The following is a 22348-nucleotide window of genomic DNA, read 5'->3' on the forward strand; positions in this document are numbered from 1 at the left end:
CAGGTTTTCCCTGACCTCATTAACTGTGTCTGTGCACCAATACTGTGCATCTGTATGCTCGGCCTCATGTTTTGGAAGTTAGTAATTTGTTTTCCTCTTTTTGATCTTTTGTCTGTAGGACAGCCAAGTCTCACCAACACACAGGGGCGGGAATCATAGTGTAATAGTTACAGTACTGCTACAGTACTGTAACTGTGGGTTCATAATACATAACAACAGTACTGTGGTGCAGTGATGCTGCTATTATCAGTTTGTAAGCTTTCTGATTTACCTCTCACCTCTGTCCTCTATTTTCTCCCATCTAAGTTTGTCCTCAACACAAGTAGGATTAAATTAACTGACTGTTGCAATAAAAACATTTATTGTTGAAGTCAGTGTATCGATAATTGTATCACAAGAGGAAGTAATATGATAAATCACACTATGTAGGTTTTCTACCACCTTAGGTTCTCACTGTGTTCTCGTCTTCCGCCTCACTTGTTACACTTTGATCTGTTTTAATCTGCCGTTTTGTTGTCGTCTGTCCTCGATCTTATCTGCCTTCCTCGCTGCACCTCACCTTTGCTCTCGCCATCGTTCTCATATCCCAGATTTGTCTACTGTACCAGAGAGAAGGCCCTGGTCTCAGCAGCTTCCTGTCTCACAAAAGACCCTTCTGTTTCCCCCCTCTAGGTTTCCTCCTCTGCCTCCCCACCCACTCTTCAACACCCCTGTGGTACATTCCCCCCTCCTCGATGCATTCCTCGTTGACCTCGGCAGGCTGAGGAGTCCCTCTGTCAGTGAGCTCTGTGAGAGTGGGACTGAGCCTTCACTCGTCGGTGGAAGCAGCTGTTAAGTTCAGGTTAAGTAAATCTGCAGAGCGTGCCTTTAAAAGTGAGCCGAGTTATCTTTATTGTTGTTGCAACACAGGTTGTTGCAAACATGGGCCGATAGCACGATGATCACACTTACAATACTATAATATAATACTTAATTATCATATGCCAAACATGTCAAAATAAAAGTTAAATTATATGCAGGTGTGTCTGCTTTAAATCAAAGCTTAATGGAAATGTTTTATTTTTACTTGAACACACAAATGTTCAAGTACATCGAAGCTTCGTGTCGAGATAACAACACGACCTGGTTGCTGTACTGACTTCACCTGGTTTACCGACGGGTGCATCTCAAGTCTGTTAGTTGTCTGTTCAATCCAGCATCAACTGCAATCTCCACAAACTGATTCTGTTTATTAATGTGTCAAATCCTGGTGAAACTGGCACTCGAAGCTTTCTGGGTTCCTCTTGTAGTCTAAGTCCTATTGACCACTCATGCTTAAATGTCTGTTCATTACATTCAGGTAAACAATTTATGTGGAGATTAAAAAAGGGATTATATTGGCCAGAACTGCACAAGATTAGCATCATCTACATACTGAGGATTGTAACAGAAATGGAAAATCTCGTCCCGGATGTCTGGAGGCCCCGAAAAATTAGCCTTTTTCCCCAGAGGCTAGACCCCCAGAGGCTAGCTGATGGTTTCCCACATTGTAGAAAAACAAATGAACTTTATCTTTCAATGTCTACTCAGAGTCTTTGATTGGATTCAGGAGACAGACACTCACTCTACTAAGATCAGGCTTAAGGATGAGGTGACCCTGAGCCCTCCTATAGCTATGCTTCACTAGGCCTTGGCTGCAGGGGCTTCCCATGATGCACTGAGGTTTTCATCTTCAATCTTTCATCTACAATTTAAATAATGACAGATGCACCAGTGAGAAACTTCTCTCTGCTGTCCTGCTAAGACTCAGCATGATGCTAATTTTCCAAACTAACTGTGCTTGGTTTATGTTGTTTTTATGTAATTGCTACCAAACCTGAAGCTAAATCCCTTAATATGCCAAATTATAACCAATATAACCAATCCCTTAATATAACCAAATTTTATTGTCTCCTCCATTTTTCACTCAGGGTGACTGTTTCTCTCATTTGCCATCTTGAAATTTTAACGCATTTCGTGGAGGAGTTGAGTTCAGCAGCTGGTGTGAAAGGAGCCTTTAAGCTCCGCGCTTCAGCTGCGGCTCCTCCATCGTTCTTTGAAATGCTCAGCTGGGTCAGGCACAGCAAAGTGTCGACCTAATGGCAAACTGACCTTCACCTCCACCTCGCAGAGTCCAGCTGACTAGTCAGGGGTTACAGCTGGGCTTCACTGCCCTCTGTCCCTTCAACCAACCAAATACTCCTAATGCCTCACATTCTTGGTGCTTCTCCTCTTTCATTCTTTACAATGAAGAAGATGAGCTTGTTTTCATCTTTAAAGTGCTCCCCTGTCTTTGTAGAGCCAGTCAGCAGCTCCGTCTTTCACAGGGAGCTGCAGCTTGTACTGCTGGAAGTGTAATACCTCACCAACCAGGTTCCTACACAGGTTTATTTGCACTGCTGTTAATTTTTATGATATTCATTCAGTCATTTTAGTTTTCTTTCTTTTTAGGGAGTTCTACATGGGTTTGACTTGGCTTTTAGAACATTTTTCAGGCAGCGCCGCCTCACCAAACCACCCCAAGTTCAACCCCAATCCCAAAGAAGTTGGAAAACTGTGAAAAATGTGAACGCAGAGTGCAATGATTTGGAAAATTCATAAACTGATACTTATTTACTCATTTTGAAATTTGGTGGCACCAATAAGTTTGGAGAAGTTTGTGTCTACCACTCTCATTTTAACAACAGTCTCTAAACATCTGGGAACAGAGGAGTCCAGCTGCAGGACTTCTGGGAAATGCATCCCATTCTTGTCTGAGAGAGGATTATAGCTGCTCAACAGTCCTGATCGGTCCTTCTCTTTAGTCTGGAGCAGGGGTCTCCAACTCCAGGCCTCAAGTGCCGGTGTCCTGCAGGTTTTAGATCACACCTCAATCACATGATTAGTTCATTACCAGGCCTCTGGAGAACTTCAAGACATGTTAAAGTCATTTAGCCATTTGAATCAGCTGTGTTGGATCAAGGACACATCTAAAACCTGCAGGACACCGGCCCTTGAGGCCTGGAGTTGGAGACCCCTGGTCTGGAGGATGCAGCGTCCACGTTTTTCAAAAAGAATTTGAAGTTTAAGTTTGTCTGACTGTAGAACAATTTTTCACTTTTCCTCAGTCATTTCTAAATAGGTTCTCTAAGCCTTTTGATGATATCATGTTCTAGAGATGATAAGTTATTCAAAGACTTCACTATTTCATTTTGAGGATAATTGTTCTGAAATTGTTCCACGATTTGTAGACAGATTTTTTTTTTGCCGGTTGATTAAATGTTTCCCATTTTCACTTCTCAGAAACTCTGCCTCTATACGATGCTCTTTTCATACACAGTTTGTGACCAAATTACGCAGCTGTTGGGATGCTGTGAGAAATGTAAATAAACACAACGATTTGTAAATATCATAAACCTGCATTTTCTCCATCTGTGTCTTAGTACCACTTACTTTTCCAGCCTTTTGTTGCTCCCATCCCAAATTCTGTGAGATGTAAAATTCAAATGAGAAAATATTTTTCTCACTTTGTTTCATTGATTTTATTTACATTTTTCCAGCATCCTGAGGTTTTTATTTTCAGTAGCAATTCCAACAATGTTTGAAGGAGAACATTTATAACTGTATAAACATGTTGAGGTGGATTGTTTCCTGTTGAGTCACATGTGAGAAGGAAAATAGTGGAAAATATTCCAACCTGATTACTCAGACATGTATGAAGTTGATATGTTGTTTTTAGCTTTAAAGTAAACATGGAAAAGGATTCTCCACTTTGTAAAATACTTCATGAACATTTAGCTCATTGTGGAAAAACAGGGAAACTTTACAACTACAGCATCTGCTGTCCTCAGTTACCAAAGGAGGTAAACATGGAGGTAAACCTGCATCTGTCCTAAACACCAAACTCAAAATAACCATAAAACGCTTACATTTTAACATTTAAAAGGTTTATCTTTTTTTAAAAAAAATAAGTTGCATTATGATTATATTTAAATCCAGCACAAAGCTCTAACTTTTCTCTGGAAACAAGTTTTACTTTAGTGGGAAAAAACACAGAAAATGCAGTTTGGGGCATCTGAAAGTCTCCTGGAGAGGCACTACATATCCACCACCTTCATAAAATATGTAATTGTATTTGTGCTCGAACAGTATAACCATGACCACACCGAAGGATTATTTGTGTTTTCATGGGAACTAGCACTTTAGGACTGACTGAGGTCACCTTTGTGCTCTCATTCTGAGGGAAACTTCTCTAAACTTTACTGAAGGCTTCTGTCTGCCGGCTGCTGGGGTGACTTCATTTGTGGAAAACCGTGCAGCTTTAGCGACACAAAAATGTTGCTGTGTCACAGTCGCCGAGGTTCCACCTTGTGTTTTAGTCAGTAGGTCAGATGCATCTGCCCATCCTTGCAGCCACCCTCTCCCTCAGTTTTAGTCTGGAATCTCGATGTGTAAATACCTTTTGATCCCTCCTCCCTCCCTCTCTTTCTCCCTCCCCTCACCCTTGTCCGCGTTTTCCCTCTTTATCAATGGCCCTCATTCATTGCCTCTCACCCTGTGCATGCCTGTGTGCCCCTCACCACCAGCTCTCCCACTCTATTCATTGCTGTGACTTTCTTTCCTGCCTGTACCTTTCCACGGCCCTAACGTCCCCTCCCAGGCACTAGTTTCCTCAGCCTTCATGTGAGTCCTATCGCTCGCCACCATCTCTGGCTCTGTTTCATTTTAGGGATTTTGGTATTTAGATGCAAATCTAGATGTGGTTATTTGAGGCTTAGACAATATTCATTGGCATTTATGAGAGAAAAAATGAATCGCTGCTACTAATGTGCACGTTTTTCTGTGCCATTTCAGTGTCGGTTAGATGTGGATCTGTGGCCCCTGTGAAGCACAGTAAGGCTTGTAGTGGGCTGACTTTCAGCTCCTGACAATTTAATATTCCTTAGGTGAAACCGGCTGCTCAAATATATATATATAATTTTATGGCTCAGTATAGCATACCTTCTCTTTCTTGTTCATGCTATAGCCACAGTTCTTTCAGTTGCCTTTTATTAGCACAACTATTATGCACCACCTGGGCAAATTACCTTCTAACAGTGAGTAATTGTGCTAAATTGACCAAATCCTGGAGTTCTCCTATTGCTATATTTAACGTCAAACACTAAAGAAGCTGCCTTCAAACTCCCAGAAAAGAATTGCTAAGTGTTGAAAGAAAGTAATGGAATAGAAATGCTTAGAAAGGCACACACACGCCTTTTGTATTTTTTATTTTCTTTACTGTTCAGTTTATCGAATATCATCAAAGGACTTGTGTACTTTATAAATATACAGTGTGCTCATATATAAACCGTCCCTCTGTGTTGCACACATATGTGCTCTGTTATACATCAGCTGGCACGCAAACACTCACCCCACAGAGAAAAACACACCCACTTGTGTGCACCCTCGCTGTACCTCCTTCTCCCTCGTCTGCCCCACCGTCACCCCTCGTTGTCCTCCCTCCTCCTCCCCTGCCTATTTCGAGGTATGCGGTTAGCTGGGTGTGTTTGGTGGCCAGATTCAAAATCACTGAGCCATTCTCCAAAGAAATTTCCTCCTTTTTTTCCTTTTTACTGACCTGACTCAGCACACCTTCATACTGTTTTAGTAAGACGAGTGGAGTGTATTCAACACACACACACACACACACACACACACACACTCACTCTTTGGAGCCACTGCTGGTACCGAGAGTATCAGTCCACTCCCTTACTCTTTCCTCACAGCGAGCCCCTGCTCTGATCTATTTCAGTGTGTTGTGGCCAACAGGGTGTGTGTGCATTTGCAGCCCTGCCCAGTAAAATACAGACTTTTCAAGGAAGTCAGCAATATAATATGGTCGCTTTATTGTAATTACAAGGTTCTCCTTTTGGAAATGGCAGAGCGGAGAGAGGGCGAGCTGCCCACAGCCACTTGCTGAGTCCATCTCCTGAGCTAATGCCATCTCTTGCTCTCCCTCTGCAGACTTCCCTGTCTTGGTTTCGTTTATCCTTGAAGTCTCCCTTGCTTGTCTTGACTCAGATGTTGCCACACCATGTGGCTTTATCAGCTGTATACCAGCATTACAGCCAGCAAAGACTTTTCTGCTGTCTGATTGGATGAATTGTGAGAAATCTGTTCAGTGGGTGGCCACATCTGATGGAGCGCACCTTCAGGGAAACCTTGTGGCCTCTGGGCTCTTAAAACCCTTAAATTTCTGTCTGGAAAATTAGAAGGCTTCATTAATCCCTGCTCAGCTGACATTGAAGCTTAATTGAGTAATTACAGGGTTTGCACTGACCTGCCTCACAGGTTATTTCCTTTTTCTGGACAGAACATTGTAAGCACCTGCCTTTGGATGTCAGGGTATTTTCGCAGCCTCACCTCTTGTTAAAGTGGTCACGGGGATTTGCCATAAGTCTGTTTGAGGATGATGAAGTCATGCTGCGAGTGAAGGAATACGTGCAGTCCTAGTTCTTTGGAATTTGTGGTCATTCCATAACATGGATGCTTAGCGGACTGTGCTTCTGCAAGGGAACGCTCGCTTCTGCTGTACTTGGTAAAGGGTGTGGTCACACTGGATAAAACACACTGTATACTAAAGCTGAACAAGACGTTTTAAAACCCAAATTTGCAATTTTTCATGCTCTAAAAGCAACAAAATAATGAGATGTTATTGAGCTGCCACAAGAAAGTAAAAGATAAAATGTGTTGATTATAATTTTGATGGTGAACCCACAAATCAAATGTCTGCTTGTAAACATATACACGCACATTATTACATTTATTTTGCCTTGTAAATAGAAATTTACTCCTACACGGGTAAACTGGCTGCTTCGTGCACCACATAACAAGACCGGGCAACACCACCCGCGGTGACCGAATGTCTGAGGCCATCAGTCTTTCTGTCACCCTGTAGTTCACATCACACTACTTTCATCATCAAACTCTGTGGTCGTGCTGGCCAGTGATTCAAATGTCCAGCAGCCCAGGCTCTGACTGTACGGGTAGTTAGTCTAGACCACTAGAGACAACTTTGTGATGATATCAGACCAACTGCAAACTCAGTAAGTTGTCTGCTCACACCTTCCACTGACCTCGACTTCAATTGTATCTCAGCGACGCACCTGTGAAGTTTCAGAGCTCCATTTGGACAGTTTCTATTGCCATGACAAAATCTATCCACAGACACTGGCCAAAGTACTCAAAACCACCTTTGTGGTAGTTTCCACAACTCCAGGTGTCTCCAGGACAACATTTTTCCATGTTGACACACATACAGACAAACTCTCACAAGGTGACGGCAACACCGGCTAACAACTGAAGCCACATTATGCTGATCTGTGTAAGAAATGTAACTAAACAACTTAATGAACTGCTTTTCTTTTATTTCCTGCTGTTGTCCTGGTTTTAGTGTTTCCTCCAGTTTACTCTTTAAATCCAAAACTGCCCTGCAGAGGTGCACAGTGCCTCTGTAAGCCTAAGCACCTGCTCAAGCACCTGCATTTAGTTGCAGATACATGCGGTGGTTTGGATGTCAGAATACAGCGTACATGTTCAGTGGTTAACAAAACTATTATAGCTTGTTTTTTTCCAAATTAACATGTAAGACCATATTTTGCTGTTTTTAATCTGTTAAATTTCTGTTCCTCGTCGTATTACTAATTTCCACATTTGGGATCTGTGTTTAATTCTTCAACATTAACCCAACCGACGAGTTATTGTTATAAGTAAACTTTGTTATTATATCCTGTGTGGATGAGAATAGAAACTTTTGTTCTTAAGATGAGAAAACTGGCAACAAAAAGCAACACTTCAGTGAAAAACAAAGGGCAACAAACAAGAACACCACTCTGTCTGTGATTCAGCCATGAATACAACAAAAGCTCTCCACTTGAATGCTTTAGGTTAAGTGAATCAAAGCTGTATGTACAGTTAAAAGCAAACACATACCACAGATGTCTCTTGGGGTGTCTCTTTTTACGGCCCGTGGCATCTACTTTCAGAGCACAAGGAAGCCAGAAACAAACAGTCTGTCCTCAAAAACACTCGATCCAGTGTGTCTAGAAAGCCAAAATAAAACCCAGAGCGGCCGCACTGAGGGAGCGTTTCCTGGACTTTCTGATTTAGTACAAATACTCTTACAGAGAAAATAACAGCTCAGTAAAGCTGGACTGTAGATGATAGAGTAACTTTTGAGTGTATGGTATTTAGATGCCATTTCAATGCATTCAATTTACTAATATTTTGTGCTCAACTCTTTCTGATTTTTCAGCCTTGCAGCTGTTCTGCTGACCTCCACTTTTATTCCAACAAAGAAAACTTTCATGTTCTTCTTCTGCATCTGTGAACATGGAAAGCTATATTTTCCTTGGTTTTCATGTAATAATATTTAGGTCTAAAAGTGCCCGGGCCCATTTTCCTCATGATTCTTGATGGATAATTGATGGATGCAGCAGGCTTATTGATGGTTTCACTGAGTGATCACAGAATGGCCGGCCCTTCTCATCAGAGCTCACCCCTGCAGTTTCTTATGAGAGGGCAGTGCGCTTTCTTCTTTTAGCAGTCATTACTGCTGCACACAGGCTCAAACACGGACACGGTACTTAAAGCGTGTCCTTTTTCTCTTCACGTGAAATTTAGTATCAGGGTTTTTTTCATCACTGAACAAGTTTGATGCCCTCAGAAGAATTTTAAGCCAGAGCCAAAAGTAAATCACCAGAACTGTGATTTTAAATTATTTTATGTTCTTTAACTCAAATGTAATAAATATTACTAAATGATCAGAAATAACAAGAGGATGCAGAAATTTATGTCACATAAAGTCGCCCAATATTCATTGAATGCAGAGCAAAGGCCTAATCTGAGCCAGGGAGAGTCCCGTTGCTATACATGTTTTTCAAATGTAGATGGTGGAGTTAATCATTGTTTAAACCCATGATTTAAAAAATAATAAATAGAATAAATAAATAAGACAAATCCAGCATTGTCCATGATATATAACCACTGCTACTGTGGCAGCATCCACCCTCAGAGTTTCTGTACTGCAGTGTCAGCCGTCACTGGTGATGACCCTGAAGTATGGTTGCCTTAAAGTTATAAATCAAGAATAAAACCTATAAACAGTGAATTTAAACTTGATTAAAGCTAAACTGCATTTTTTATTGTCCAACAAACCTCTTGGAACTCAGCTTAGACTTTTAGAAATAAACGTTCTTAAAAATGTATTCTCGATGCTGAGTGATTATAATGTCAAATGATGTTAACATTAATTCAGGTGCTTTAGCAACATGTGGATATCAGACTGTTAACATGAGCCCCGTGTTTTTCCATCTTATTGATTCTACATATTTAATGTACTGTATGTGGAAAGCTCAGGCTCTTCTGTAAATGATGTCAGTCTGAGTTGGGAGATGTTTTGAGGAGGGTTTGACTGCTCAGCACATTTTCTGGGTGATGTTTGCTCTTTTATAAATGATCAGTATAAAATCGTAAAACATGTAAAAGAATAAACTGACACTTTCTAGTATTAATGTGCCCCAAACACAAGCATGAGGTTTACCCACCAACTGTAAAAATATGTGAGGAGTTTTTCAACTTGAAGAAAAGTTGGACCAACTTGACCTGATAGAAGTAAAAAGTGGAAACAAGATAGAAGTTTTGTCAACTTAACATTTTGAACCGTGTGCACGTTGTGTTAGCTAAAGCGTTTTTAATGACTTTATTAAATTTAAGAAAAAGTTGTGCAACTCTTTACAGAACTTTGTGGAGCCTCATTGAGCCCCAGTGAGGCTCTACAAAGTCTGAAAACTGCAATGACACACTTTCATATTCTGCAGCGCTCTCATGCAGCTCACAGGCTGCTGGAATGTGATTGGTTGTGCTTTTACATTCTAACTTTATTTATAAAAGTTGTGGTAAAAACAAACCTTTTTACAACTTGTTTTTCACGACCCGGATCCGCATTCATCTTTTAATGTTACAGTAATGGTTTATGGTGTTAGGGCCACAGATACTTCCTGGGAAATGCCTTTGCTTCCAGACATCACCCTCACACTCAGCAAAGTTGCCACACTGACATAAATATTTAGTTTTTAATATACACTCGTAGCATGCTTATGTTTAGTCTGCTGCCATAGTCCACTTCTTATCTGCACTGTAAGAAATACCTGAATCTCATTTTTCTTCAGTTGAGTCAGACTTACAGTGTTTTCAATGAATAACGCAGACATTGTCATGCAGTTTGGGCCATGCTGCTCGCTGCTGCATTTGAAGTATTTTAGTAAAAAACTCAGGGGGAAGGGAAAACGTCTGCACACCATTTAGCTCCAGTTTAGGAAGTGGAGTCCTAAAACAGACTTTTGCTACATGCCTGGTGACGATTTCATGATATAATTTTCCTGTAATTTAGGAATGGATCTGCTCACACTTCCTCTTTTTCTGCATTTAAATATAAACGTGCAATATTAAAACAGCGGGCAGTAGGTCACCTTGTGATTGGAAGTACGAGTATTTAATAAAGCAAAACCTTTATCATTCATTTGTCAACACACGTGACATCATATCAAACTGACTGAAAGTCACCTGAGCTGTGAGGTTTAACATTAGCAGAACATCAAAAAGAATTACGACATTGTGGTGATGAAAAATTGTTTTGTTTGCATGTTAAGTAAATAACTTATACCCTATTTTTCCTTTGTGTGCTGCCATTTCCACCAGGCCCTTTGAACAGTTGGTAGTGACGCCAGTTATCTGGGATTTAGCAGAGAATGCAAACACACCCCTGTTTTGCCCTCAGAGAATCACACAGAAATAGGAGAGAAGAAATGAAAGGTGGTGAGAAAGAGCGAGCAGTATGGAACATCAAGAGATAATTACAGTTGATTACTGCTTTTTGGATGTGAAGTCTGCATTCAAAGAAAGTGAGTAAGCATGGCTGTGTGGAGCGTTTACAGCAGGGCACACAGGCAGCTTTGAAATATACGTATAGCACATGTAGGCCAATGAAAGCAGCTTTGATTTTATATGAAAGGAATGTGTGTTTGATATTACTGCTTAACAGGGTTTGTGTTTGTTAAAGAGACTATTTCAACCCCCGTGCATGTAAAAAAAAAAGAAGAAGAAGAAGAAGCTGAGGTGTCTGAACACATATTTATTACTTTAGGTTTTTAATTTGAAATGTGAGAAGTGCTCGAGCAGTTTACACAGCAGCACGGGACGTCATAAACACCTGTTAGATACTGTAAAATATCTACTTCAGTGTCTTTGTACTACAATTTTTTAAAATTTATGATGTTCAGTTGCTCTTGACTCATCTCTGGTAATTTTGGAGATGACAGGTTGTGGTTTTGTTGGCAAAGAGTTCATTATGTCTTAAGGCAGCATTCCTTAGCCATTAAAAACATGCCAGTTATTTTCATCTTTGCATGATATTGTTAGTAAGGTACAAGAGTAAGGAGGGTAGCTACTAAAGATTCACTCAAACTGTGTTAACTTTGGTATTTAAATGTCCTGTGGTGACTCTTAAATCATCCTAAACCACATCAGCTTTTTGCACAGTTAAGGTCAAAATCTGCGATAATCAGATGTACAGTATTTACAAATATTAAAAGGCTGGAAATGTACATTAGTTCTTTCCATCCTCGTCTGGACCGCGCAGGAAAGGAGGGAGAGTGAATCATTCTTGAGCTTGAATCAAATCTGAGGAAGAAAGGCTGCCATCACATGGTGCCATCTACTGCAAGATGCACATGCAGGGCAGACAGATAGAGGTGGAGTCCTGACTGGCTGAAATCTGGATGGGAATTAATGGATAGTAATGAGTGATCCTCATTGGACATTTGTGCTGTTAAATAAATGGATGAGTACAATGTAAAACCATCAGGTTTACGTTCTTCAAGTGTCTCTGAAGCATAACTCAGAATTCTTCCAGTACTAAATTCATTTTTTGGGTTTATGCCTTGAGACTTTGGAGTCTCTGCATGTTTTCTTGCATGCAAACATTTTTTCCTTTTAAGCATCAGGCTTCATCATACTCTTCAGTTTCCCATCGCCATCCAACACCTGCAAAACAAGGCCACGTGGGGCTGACCAATCAGAATAAGGGTAGAACTTCGAGGATTTAGCCGAGGGGGCGTGGCTAGTAGCGCGGACAGACGTTTGATTGGCTGACTCAACGTTCATTCAGTTACTCTGCACAGCAGCCGTCTCATCCTCAGTTTACCTGAACAGCCCTGCTTGCTCTACAAAGCCTGCATTTACCTGTCGCAGGTACAGACGCAGAAAGCAGGAAGTGGCAAAGATAAATACTCATCTCAGTAATTTGGGCTTTTCAGAGGGAATCGAGACGAAGACAAAAAGGTTTCACTGACACTGAGTTAATAACTCAGAGTTAACAGAAAAGCTGAAACATCTTTGCAGCTCGATCATAAGAAAAGACCCAGTTTCCACTCCCAGACTCTCCTCGTACACGTACTTCTACGTGCGCCCGGCGCGCTATTACGCACGCCCTCTCCCTCCCTCTCCACCTTTGCCATTCTCTCTCTCTCTCTCCCCCTCTGTCTCTCTCTCCACACACACACACACACATACACAACCGCTCTCACTCTTCGTGGGAGAAAGTAAAGAAGGAGAGAGGGAAAGAGAGAGAAGGGAGAGAGAGCGTGATTCCAGGTCTCTCTCTGCTCTCTCCACTTTGGGTACTCGTACCCAATCTGAGTCAATGGGGCTTCAGTGCTAGGGATTAAACTTCAATATCAAATATATTTATTCACCCCAAACCCATTTTAGTCTTTAGGTTTGGTGCATTAATATAGGTAACTCATTAAGGAAGGTTTCCGGAGAAAGGTAAAGACGTCTCCAGAGGCGTGCTTTTTTGTCTGTTTCCTCACAGAAGGGTCAGTCGGGCTCCTCTCGTCGGCTGGCTTTCTGTGAGAGGATAACTTCCCCCATATCCCACATTTACAGCTGACCCAGGCCGGAGAACTACTGCAACACTATGGATATTGGAGCTTGTCCCTTCCGGAAGAAACGGAGACCATGGCGCATGGACTTCTCCTCCTTCGCCTTGGTAACCGTGGCGCTCGCCCTGTGCCAAACAACTGTGGTTCAAGCAGGTAAGACAGATTTTCCACTTTTTATTGGTGATGTTATTTTTATTCTTTAAATAACATTTAAAATATGGTTTCCTGTTTTTTTCTGTCTGAAACGCCATCTGTTTGAATAAACTGTGGCCGTAATGAGTCTGTATCTCTCCGTTATGGGACGTTTGCGCACCTGACGTGCTTCTTTACTTATTCCCAGAAGAATGAGGGCAGTAGTGCCCCATCAGTGGGCCCCACGGTATCCAAATATCTAAATCTGTTTGGTATTTGCTGCATGCAAGAATTACGTCTTTAGACGTTTATATTTTGAGGACTTAAAGGACTTATTCCTAAAACGCTCTTTTGTGACTTGTGTTTCTCTTTGGGGCCTGAATCTGAACCATACTAACGACTAACTGCTGATATCGAACTGATATTGGTCGGAAAATATTGATCAGGTGATAAAGAGGTGTCCGATTCTGAATCTGAAAAAAAGAACGTATATTCTCGGGCATTCTGTCTTTCTCTATGACCATTAACGGCCTTTATCAATTTAAAAAAATAATGCCTTCAAAGAAGCTGTTAATTTCCCATTCGTGGAATCTGTCTTCCTCTCTGCATTCAGACTTCTGACAGGTGTCATCATCTGTTCCTGTTACGAAACATACAGATATTTTTTATTTGTTTGTTTTAATCTGATCAGTTTCTTTGTGATTTTCCTCCGATCTGAACTCTATGTGCTCTGTATTAACCTGACCTTGTTATCTAGAGTTCCGAATAGTTCTGACAGGATGGTGCTCATTTCTGTGCCCCTACCCGGAGTGGGGCATGAGATAAAACGGTACAAAGTCCTGTTTGGTAGTTTCTGATGAGCTTTGTCGAATAAAACATTTGGTTTGTTGGATTCTAGTATTTTTAGGGTTTTTTTCTTTTATTCTGACTAAATATTGGATTCAGTGTGCACTGGGCTACCAGCTGGAACCATATGAATGTGTTTACCAGTTCAGCCTGTGCACCAGTCCATCCATCACTGCCTCTGGTTGTTCAAAGAGGAGGGATTTCTGAGGGATCTCAATAAGACAAAGTGAACTTTATTCCCAGCCAACACCCGGCTGGTTTTCCAGGATTATTTTAGTTTGGGATTTTAAACTGTGGACTTCATGAAGGAATGATCCGTATGCGCTGCTGTTCCTTGATAGACCGCTAGTCGTCTCAAGTTATTTTTAACAGAATCCATTTATCCGCGTTTATAGTCTGGATTAGTTCAGACAAAAATCATGCATTTGATGCTTTTTAGTTTTACCTGAAAAGAAACTCTTTTTTTTTTAAAGCGTGGCACAAAAAAGCTGTTTTAGCGCAAACTGCAACTATTTTCATAATAAAAAAAAATAGTTTTTCACTTTCTATTTGCGTTTTCATGAACTTTTATAATTTGAAGCAGTTGTTGCTTTGGACGTTAACAGGTTGGCTGTTGGCACAGTTGCAGCAGTTTACGGACCGCGGGGGCTTCTGTGGTATAACTCGCCTCCTCCACTGTATTCTTTGGCCGCGTTTCCAATTTCAGATTGCGAGAGGCGATTGCACCTTCCAGCCGTGTCCCGTGTGTATTTTGGAGGCGGGAGCCTGAGACATTTTTGCTTTTCATGAATAGGTTGTTATGCGGCGGAGCAGCTCGGTCGTCGGGGTTCGGAATTGAAAGCGAGCAGTATCTGCGCGTGTGTGCGCGCTTTGTGCACTTGTGTTTACGTATGTGCGTCTGCAAGCTATGGCTGTTTGTGTCCAGCTCAGGGTGTGGAAACGTATGCCTCATCTGCATGAATGTGCCTCTGTGTGCAGCAGCCCGGGTAGGCTGTGAGCGCTTATACACCAAATCACAGGGTTTCGTTTGCTGGTAGGAAAAAAGTTTTATAATCACCTGCTCTGTGATAATGTCAGCGTGACGCAAGTAAAACACTCACGCGACCTCTCAGGTCTGTGCTGCGTGCGCGTGTGGGGGTTCCTGCTCGCACTGGCCCCGTGCACGGACTGTTGCGCGTTTCTGTGTGCGTGGTGTGGCTCAGCAGCAGATGTCAGAGTAAACTGTAACAGCGCCACACTGCGGCGGTGAAATGCAGATTCAGAGGGGTGAAGATGGTCTGAATCCCAGATGTTTGCTCTCAGATGTGTCCTGAGAGAATGAAGACGTCGCCATCACCCAGAGAGCAACACGCCCAGAAACACATGAAAGCAGAGTTTTGTTCAAAGAAGCAGAAATTCAGAGGCCAATATTTTCTTGACATGGATGTTCCTCAACCCCATTTCAAAGGCGACCGCTCCTCAAAGGGCAGTCTGTCTCACTCAGGCTAAACATAACATACTCTGCTCTCTCTCCTTCCCTCACTGCCAGTGAATAGAGCCACTCTATGTGGCGGTGGAGCAGGAGCCTGACAGCTCATTCTTGTGATTGAATGGAAGTGTGTGGTATTTCAGCCGCACGTGACTCAGTTTAGCAGCATTAACCCCGTGCCCTTGGTTTTCTCCTGCCCTGTCATCATGTTCCCCTGGGCCCCTGATGTGACACATCTATCCTCTTTCCTCTGTTGTACTTTTTTTGCACACTTTTCTCAGAGGTTTTACACTTGGACATCAGGACCCTTCCCCCATTAAATATCTACATTTTACATCCAACAGCCATCACTTTAAAAATGAGATAACGAGCTCTGTCTAACCACAGTGGGGAAAAACTGGCAGTTACAATATCTGGTTTCGTTTTTTCTCAGAGACTTTGTAAAACAGTAAACTTTCAGCTGACTTGTGCCCTAAGTTGAGCCTTGCAGGCAGTTCTCATGCACCCTCTCATTCCATGTCTACTTTTGGGATGAATAAATCTCCACCAGTGCTTAAATCTAAACCTAACCATATGTAATGTAAAGTGTCTTTGGTGGTAGAACACGACGTGTGAGAGCAGTTTGCCTGAAATGTACAGTTCAGGGCAAACACAGCCCATGTTCTTAATGCCTGTCAGAATGCCATCTAATAGCCAGCAGTTCAAAAACTATTAACAAAGTGGAAGCTGAACAGTGACACAGATATCACAGCGCAGCCTACACATGCACGGTTTCCTTTTCATCTTTAACACTTCCTGTGTTTCCTGGATTCGAGCCTCCACAGGTTGTCCTCACTCTTGGATTGATGCGTTATTGAATCCAGTATTGTAACAAAATGTGTGACACGCTGACCTACTCTCTCAGTCTAGACAAGATTAAAGCATGCATACGTCAAAGCTGAGATATGCTGAAACACTCTCAGGCCTCATTTCTAACTCACGACATCCCCTCAGACGGTGAATATTTGAAATCCTTTCTCAGACAAAACCACATTAGCACTGCAGACTGGAGCGAGCTGAAGATAGTTGGTCTCGTTTCCACAGTTTTATAGGTGATGATTTAGCGGTTTGTGCGTGGGGATAGTCGTTCTTGGGAGACATTCTGTTTGAGCAGAAGATGTGCAAGAACGACGTGAGAGCGTGCCAACTTTATAATGACAGGCTGTCTGTATAGGATGCTATTCCTAGTCACTGTTATTTTGCTGCTTCAAGGAAGTTGATGTGGGAGGGTATGGAGAGCAGCTGTGTGATTTTACATGTAATGTTAATGTACATCTTTTTTCCAGACATCAATGTTGTCTATGCATTTGAAAATAGTTTTAAATTGTGGCTTTAACCAGTTATGTTTTTAGACTTCACTGGAAAATGCTACCCTGAAGCATGAACGATGACAGAAAAGCACTTTGAAGGTTTTTGGGGCTTTACATTTTCTTAATGCAGTAACCACCAGCTGTCCCACTTAATCCTGCCTCTAAATCTGTTTGTCTTTATTGAGCTCACAGGTGGAGTGGCATTTATGGAGTTTATCCCAGCGTGTATTGTGTGGAAGACAGGGAAAGTCAGAGTTAGATCTTAATTCTATAATAACGACAGAATTTCTAGTATTCAGAGTCGGTGTTTTCAGATTTACAGAGGTGTCTTCAGACTTTATCCCCTTCTTTCTTGGAGTTCTGAGGGTTGAATGCTTTAAATGTTGCAGTCCTGAAGGCATAATCTTCCCGCATAAGTAAGAATCTCAACACAACTTTACAACGAGTCAAAGTTCTCACGCATTCCCCCTGAAGTGGTGTTTACCCGCCGACGCCTCACATGTGTTCCTGCAGCTAAATTGTTGCCACAGAACACACGATGAGGGGGTGTGTGTGTGTGTGTGTGTGTGTGTGTGTGTGTGTGTGTGTGTGTGTGTGTGTGTTTGTTAGGGGATTTCCAACTGCTTACTGCTCCCATTCCTCTCTTTCTTATCGCCTCTTTGTCTGGTTCATTCTTACTTAAAGTGTTTGATTTATGGTAAATATATTATCTCTACTGTGGATAATTTCAGATCTGTGTTAGTTTACAGCATTTAAATGGTAAAATATAGATTGTGGGTAATGTGCAGTAGCAGTTTTCAGAAGGTCTCTCTGTGAAATGATCCAGTTTATGTGTGTGGAGTCTACAAACAGCTTTTATAACGAGAGAATTGTGTGAACCCACATGGACTGGCACTGATGCTCATTTTTCTTTCTCTGTTATAAAAGTGTTCAGTGTAACGAGTGCTTTTCAGTTAAAAGTGTAGATTGTGATGTGCGCTGTTCAGACTTGTGAAGAACATCCAGAGCTCAGCTGTGAAGGCCTCTCATTCAGCACAGGGGCACCAACGGTCTTAAGACTGCTGTCTAATTTGTGCCTTTTCTCTCTGTCTGCTCTGTGTGATAGTAAGTTACAGGGACTCACTCGTGACTGCCTCCTGCTCCGGGGCCTTCTGGTCCCGGGTAGGCCTTGTGGTGTCAGTAGTCACCCTCAGATCCAAACTGAGACTGCGGCCTGCAGCTTTGAAACCACACAAGACTCTGCATGATACACGTTGGCATCATCGGGGACGCACACGCAGACTGGCACAGACCACATAATGGCACACGGGGAGCTGCCGTACAGTAAATGTTGGCACTGCCCTGCAGTTACTTATAAACCACACGGAGACTGTGATTCATTAGTGCAGATACTCTAAACTTAGAGGCAGGTATTAAAAGCTGAAAACAAAGTATATGAGCTTAAGTATAAAGACAAAGAGATGCTTTGTTTGTTTTTTCAAAGGAATGATTGGACTTACAGTACAGTTAACACTCACTGAGCGCTGACTTTAAAGGACCATCATAGATGACAGGATAAGCAAAGAAAGCAAAAGAGACGCCCTTTAAAATAAGACCAAGTTTAGTAGAAATGTTACGACCCGGCTCAAAAGCTGCAAAATAAAAAATGGAGACGAATACCAGAGTGTTAGTGAGAAGAGGTTTTAGCTTAAAATGGCACAGCAGGCTGGCTGAACTGGCTGGTGCCACCAAGACAAAGACTAGTGAGCTCCTGGGAAGCTTGCCTCAGGTATGCTTTTATTCACACCTGAGTAGGCGTGGCCAATTATTACCAGCTGAACACATTGAGGAGATCAGGGGCTGCAGAGGGGCGTAACAACAAAGGTTTTTCTTATTTTCTTTCATATATGTACTGGTACAGTGGCAGATACTCATATTAAAAATAACATTATCATCTTCTACTTCAAATAACTTCACAAACTCGACTTGCTTTCTGGATCAGAGTAGGATGAATGGCAATAACTTGTATGTTTTAAGGGGATTAATTGTTCTTATTGAATTATGATATTCTTAATCCATGTGTGTTACCTCCAGTGTTAGTTGCTGACAGCAGAACAGACAGCAGCAGTTATCTGCTACTGTCTGTTCAGTTTCTTCTCTTTTTGGCCTCCTTCAGGTTTTCAGGGAGGATTTACTGACATCCGTGTGGTACAAAGGCGAGTCCTGCTTTGGTTTTCTCTCTTTCAGTTACAGATTGTGTCACATGGTGTAACATTTATGTTGCAAACAGCCACACACTGACTTACACCAAATAAATCATGTCAATTCAAATAACTCCCTTTTTACGGCACGGCTTCTCATAATGGATTTTCTGTCTGTATACACAGGCATTATAAATAAATCATAACTATAGAGCAGCATGTTGGAAATTATAACCTGGAGCCTGAGCTGCAAGCCTCCGTGGTCAGCAGGCTGGATGGAGACACAGCTGGTGATCACAGAACAAATTTTATGAGACAGTTTTTGAAAGTAGTTTTAATTTTTAATTTTTTAAAGAATTTTCTTATATGAGTGACTCTAAAGTGCTTATCTGTGTACATGTGTGTGTGTGTGTGTGTGTGTGTGTGTGTGTGTGTGTGTCCATTGTCAATATAGCACTTTTCTTGCTCTTTGTGTCTGACAACGTTGTAGTTGTGTAAAGGTGAGAGGTGAGAGGTCATAGTGTCAGCTGGAGTGTGTGTCTGGTATTTGGCACAGCTGTACCAGAAATACAAAGGGCATGCACACACACAGGCACACACACAGGCACACACACAGGCACACACACAAATAATCTTAGGCACAAAGCAGTGGAGAGGGAAGCAAGTGAACTCAGTCACCTGGTAAACCAGTTTCAACAAACAAAGCTACTGTGATATTTAATTTAATATTGATATTTAATATTTAACCCATAATTTTGTCTTTATTTCTTTTATTCTTTATTTTGATGTTTTAAACTTTTTAAACGTATCCAGAGTGTCCTTTGAGTCATTGTACGTCACGATAAACTCTAATCCAAGAAGCACTTGTACAGAATGAGTGGATGGATCGGACACGTGTCACTATGAGTCGCTTGTTACTAATGTTTAATATTTTTGGAGTTTTTTAAGGTCTTGTGCTCTTTATGAGGAACACAATGAGCTTAATTCCTTCTCTGTGCATGCTTTCCTCCCCAGTAATCCTCTTTCTGACGTTATGTGCAGACAGAGTTTAATCTGCGTGTCCAGCTGCTTTGTGTTTTCTGTTAAGTCAATGAAGCTGCTCGTTAGCAGAGTGTACCGACTCCTGTTAGCAGTTTATCTCACACTCCTGTGAGTGTGTCTGTTTGCACTGAGTGTGTACATGTAAACACATATGTGTGCTGGTGTGGCATGTGGGACTTCAACAGGCCTGACTGTGCTCATGTCACAGTTAGTTAAGTCTCTTTCGGCTCCATCTAGTGGTGACTCTGGGGAATTGCAGCAGTTGAAACCATGGAGGAGCTTATTGCAGTTTTAGCTGCACGAGTCATTTTACAGTGTGATCGCCACCCTGAGTATCACATGTGTTTCCTATCACAGTGGAAGAAGCTTGTGGTCTGCGTGTTTGGTCAGTTGTGGTTTGTGTGTAACTGGGTGGCTCCCAGTGTAACAGGGACAGGATTGTTTCAGTCGTGGGGCACCTGTTCAAAAATACATCTACTCCATGCTCCAGGCTCATTATACACTGAACAGCAAACCATTATTCCAGACTCGATGGTTTAAGGATAAAACACACAGACCGAGTCTGATAATCTTTTTAAAATATATTGTGGCAGTTTTCAGTTTCACTTAATAGATGTTTTCAGTGTTTACACTTGCTGTGTTCAAGATAGATAGATAGATAGATAGATAGATAGATAGATAGATAGATAGATAGATAGATAGATAGATAGATAGATAGATAGATAGATAGATGTTCTCTAAATGTTCAGGCTGTCAGTAGGTATACCTGTACAGGCTACTGTAATGTGCTCTCAGGTGGCTGGGAGCCCCGTTTCCTGTCTTAATGACAGCAGAGTAATTAGCCCACATTTACATCAAAAGGCTGCAGCCATCTGTTAGCGCTTATGGTACGAACGAGCAAGGAACTGGGAAGAGGAAGGAGAGAGAAGTGAAGAAGGAGAGCTTGTGCCCCTCGGCCGTCTGTTTTCTTACCTTGTCTAATTTCATTTTTGCCACTCCTCGTCTCACGTATAGGTGCAATTTTCTCTGTGTGTAGCTCTGTGGCCCAGCGTGTTATTTTTGTGGGTGCGTTTTTGTCCTGATTGTGGTCCTTTAGGCAGGAAGGGCCCCGTCTGCAAATGTGAGCTGGACAGGGAGTCGGGAACAGAGCGGCACATTGTACTGGGCGTACTGGGGGAGCTCGGGGTGCAATCCGATCCAGTATCCTGCCATCACAGAACCAAGCTGTCTGCTGTCACACACACACACACACACACACACCACTTTTGCCTGAACCTCTTCTCTGTCTTTTTGCTGCAAAGATCTGCAAAAGACTTCAAAGTTATGCAGATAAACAGATCAGCATCCTCCAGGTCCTGGAAAGTTTTTTAATTAAGGAAACTCCATTGAAAGTCAGGGAAAGTATGGAGCCTAGTTTTCTCCAGTTCGTTCTTTACCTCTTTTTACTTTATTATATCATGTACAGCTAGTGCCGTCGAGACACCTATGTCTGGAAATGAAAAATTAGAAAAGGCTAGAATTTTTTTATATTATTGAAGGACTCTTCTTCATATGTGTTTTCTGTTTTAACCTGTCTCATGTTTCCACTTTCACTAACTTCAAGCAGAGTGACGTTAATGGGCTGTGGTTGAGGAGCCAATATTAATGCACCGTTTGCTCTGTCTGAATAAATATTACAGTTTGTGGGCACGATCTCATAAACTGTGCCCCTGATAAACTGGGTGTCACCTAAACATATGCACCTCTGATGGGACGAGTGTGATTTGAGGAAACCACAGTGTAAACCTCATAAATGGCTGATAAACACAATAAACAGCCTCACAGTGTCACAGTACGAGCCGACTGTGGATCTTTATGTTTGACAGCAGCAGACAGGTGACACTGAGGATCTGTGCCAACTTAAAGTCATTTATGATGCTGATGTAGTCAAACTGTTTCTTTTTTCTGACTTTCTCGTTCACACTTTGAATGTGAAACTTTACTCCTGATTCTGTCTTCGGAAGTCTGATGAACTTTGTGCCTGATCGTTAGTTTAGGAAACACATGTCTCACACTGTGCGGTGATTTTTCACTTCTCTGCTGTTCACATGTTTGGCTGTGATGTCCACAGTGGCAACAGTGGCCCTGAGTGAGTGCCATGCTGTTATATGGTCCACTGTGCTTTTTAAACATGCTGAGGGTGGAATAATTACAGGTTGTCTATAAATAGGTCGTTATTTGAAGTACGTGGAAATGACGGTTTATTAATGTGGCTGCAGGGTGAAAAAAGTAAAAGAAACTTGTCATATAGAAGATGATACATCTCAAAAAAGTTTTTTTTTCTGTCATTTTTTTGTACCAGAGAAACGTGTCAGT

At 41.8% G+C, this 22348-nt stretch overlaps 2 protein-coding genes across 2 annotated transcripts in view; both read left to right on the forward strand.

The window, feature by feature from the left end:
• The window catches only part of rxrba (retinoid x receptor, beta a), a 28376-nt gene extending 27554 nt beyond the window's left edge, over nucleotides 1–822 (forward strand). The window contains exon 14 of the mRNA XM_086280857.1: nucleotides 673–822. The gene's annotated coding sequence lies outside the window, so the exon portion shown is untranslated. The remainder of the gene's footprint in view (nucleotides 1–672) is intronic.
• Nucleotides 823–12549: 11727 nt separating this feature from the next.
• The window catches only part of col11a2 (collagen, type XI, alpha 2), a 43293-nt gene continuing 33494 nt past the window's right edge, over nucleotides 12550–22348 (forward strand). The window contains exon 1 of the mRNA XM_086280904.1: nucleotides 12550–13130. Coding sequence (XP_086137030.1) covers nucleotides 13013–13130 — 118 coding nt within the window. The 5' untranslated portion in view covers nucleotides 12550–13012. The remainder of the gene's footprint in view (nucleotides 13131–22348) is intronic.

This window comes from Aulonocara sp. 'chitande type north' Nkhata Bay, linkage group LG22 (assembly GCF_057382095.1).
Source record: "Aulonocara sp. 'chitande type north' Nkhata Bay isolate Kocher_YH1m ecotype deep benthic linkage group LG22, A_spYH_male_GT1.1, whole genome shotgun sequence".
Classification (NCBI taxonomy): domain Eukaryota; kingdom Metazoa; phylum Chordata; class Actinopteri; order Cichliformes; family Cichlidae; genus Aulonocara; species Aulonocara sp. 'chitande type north' Nkhata Bay.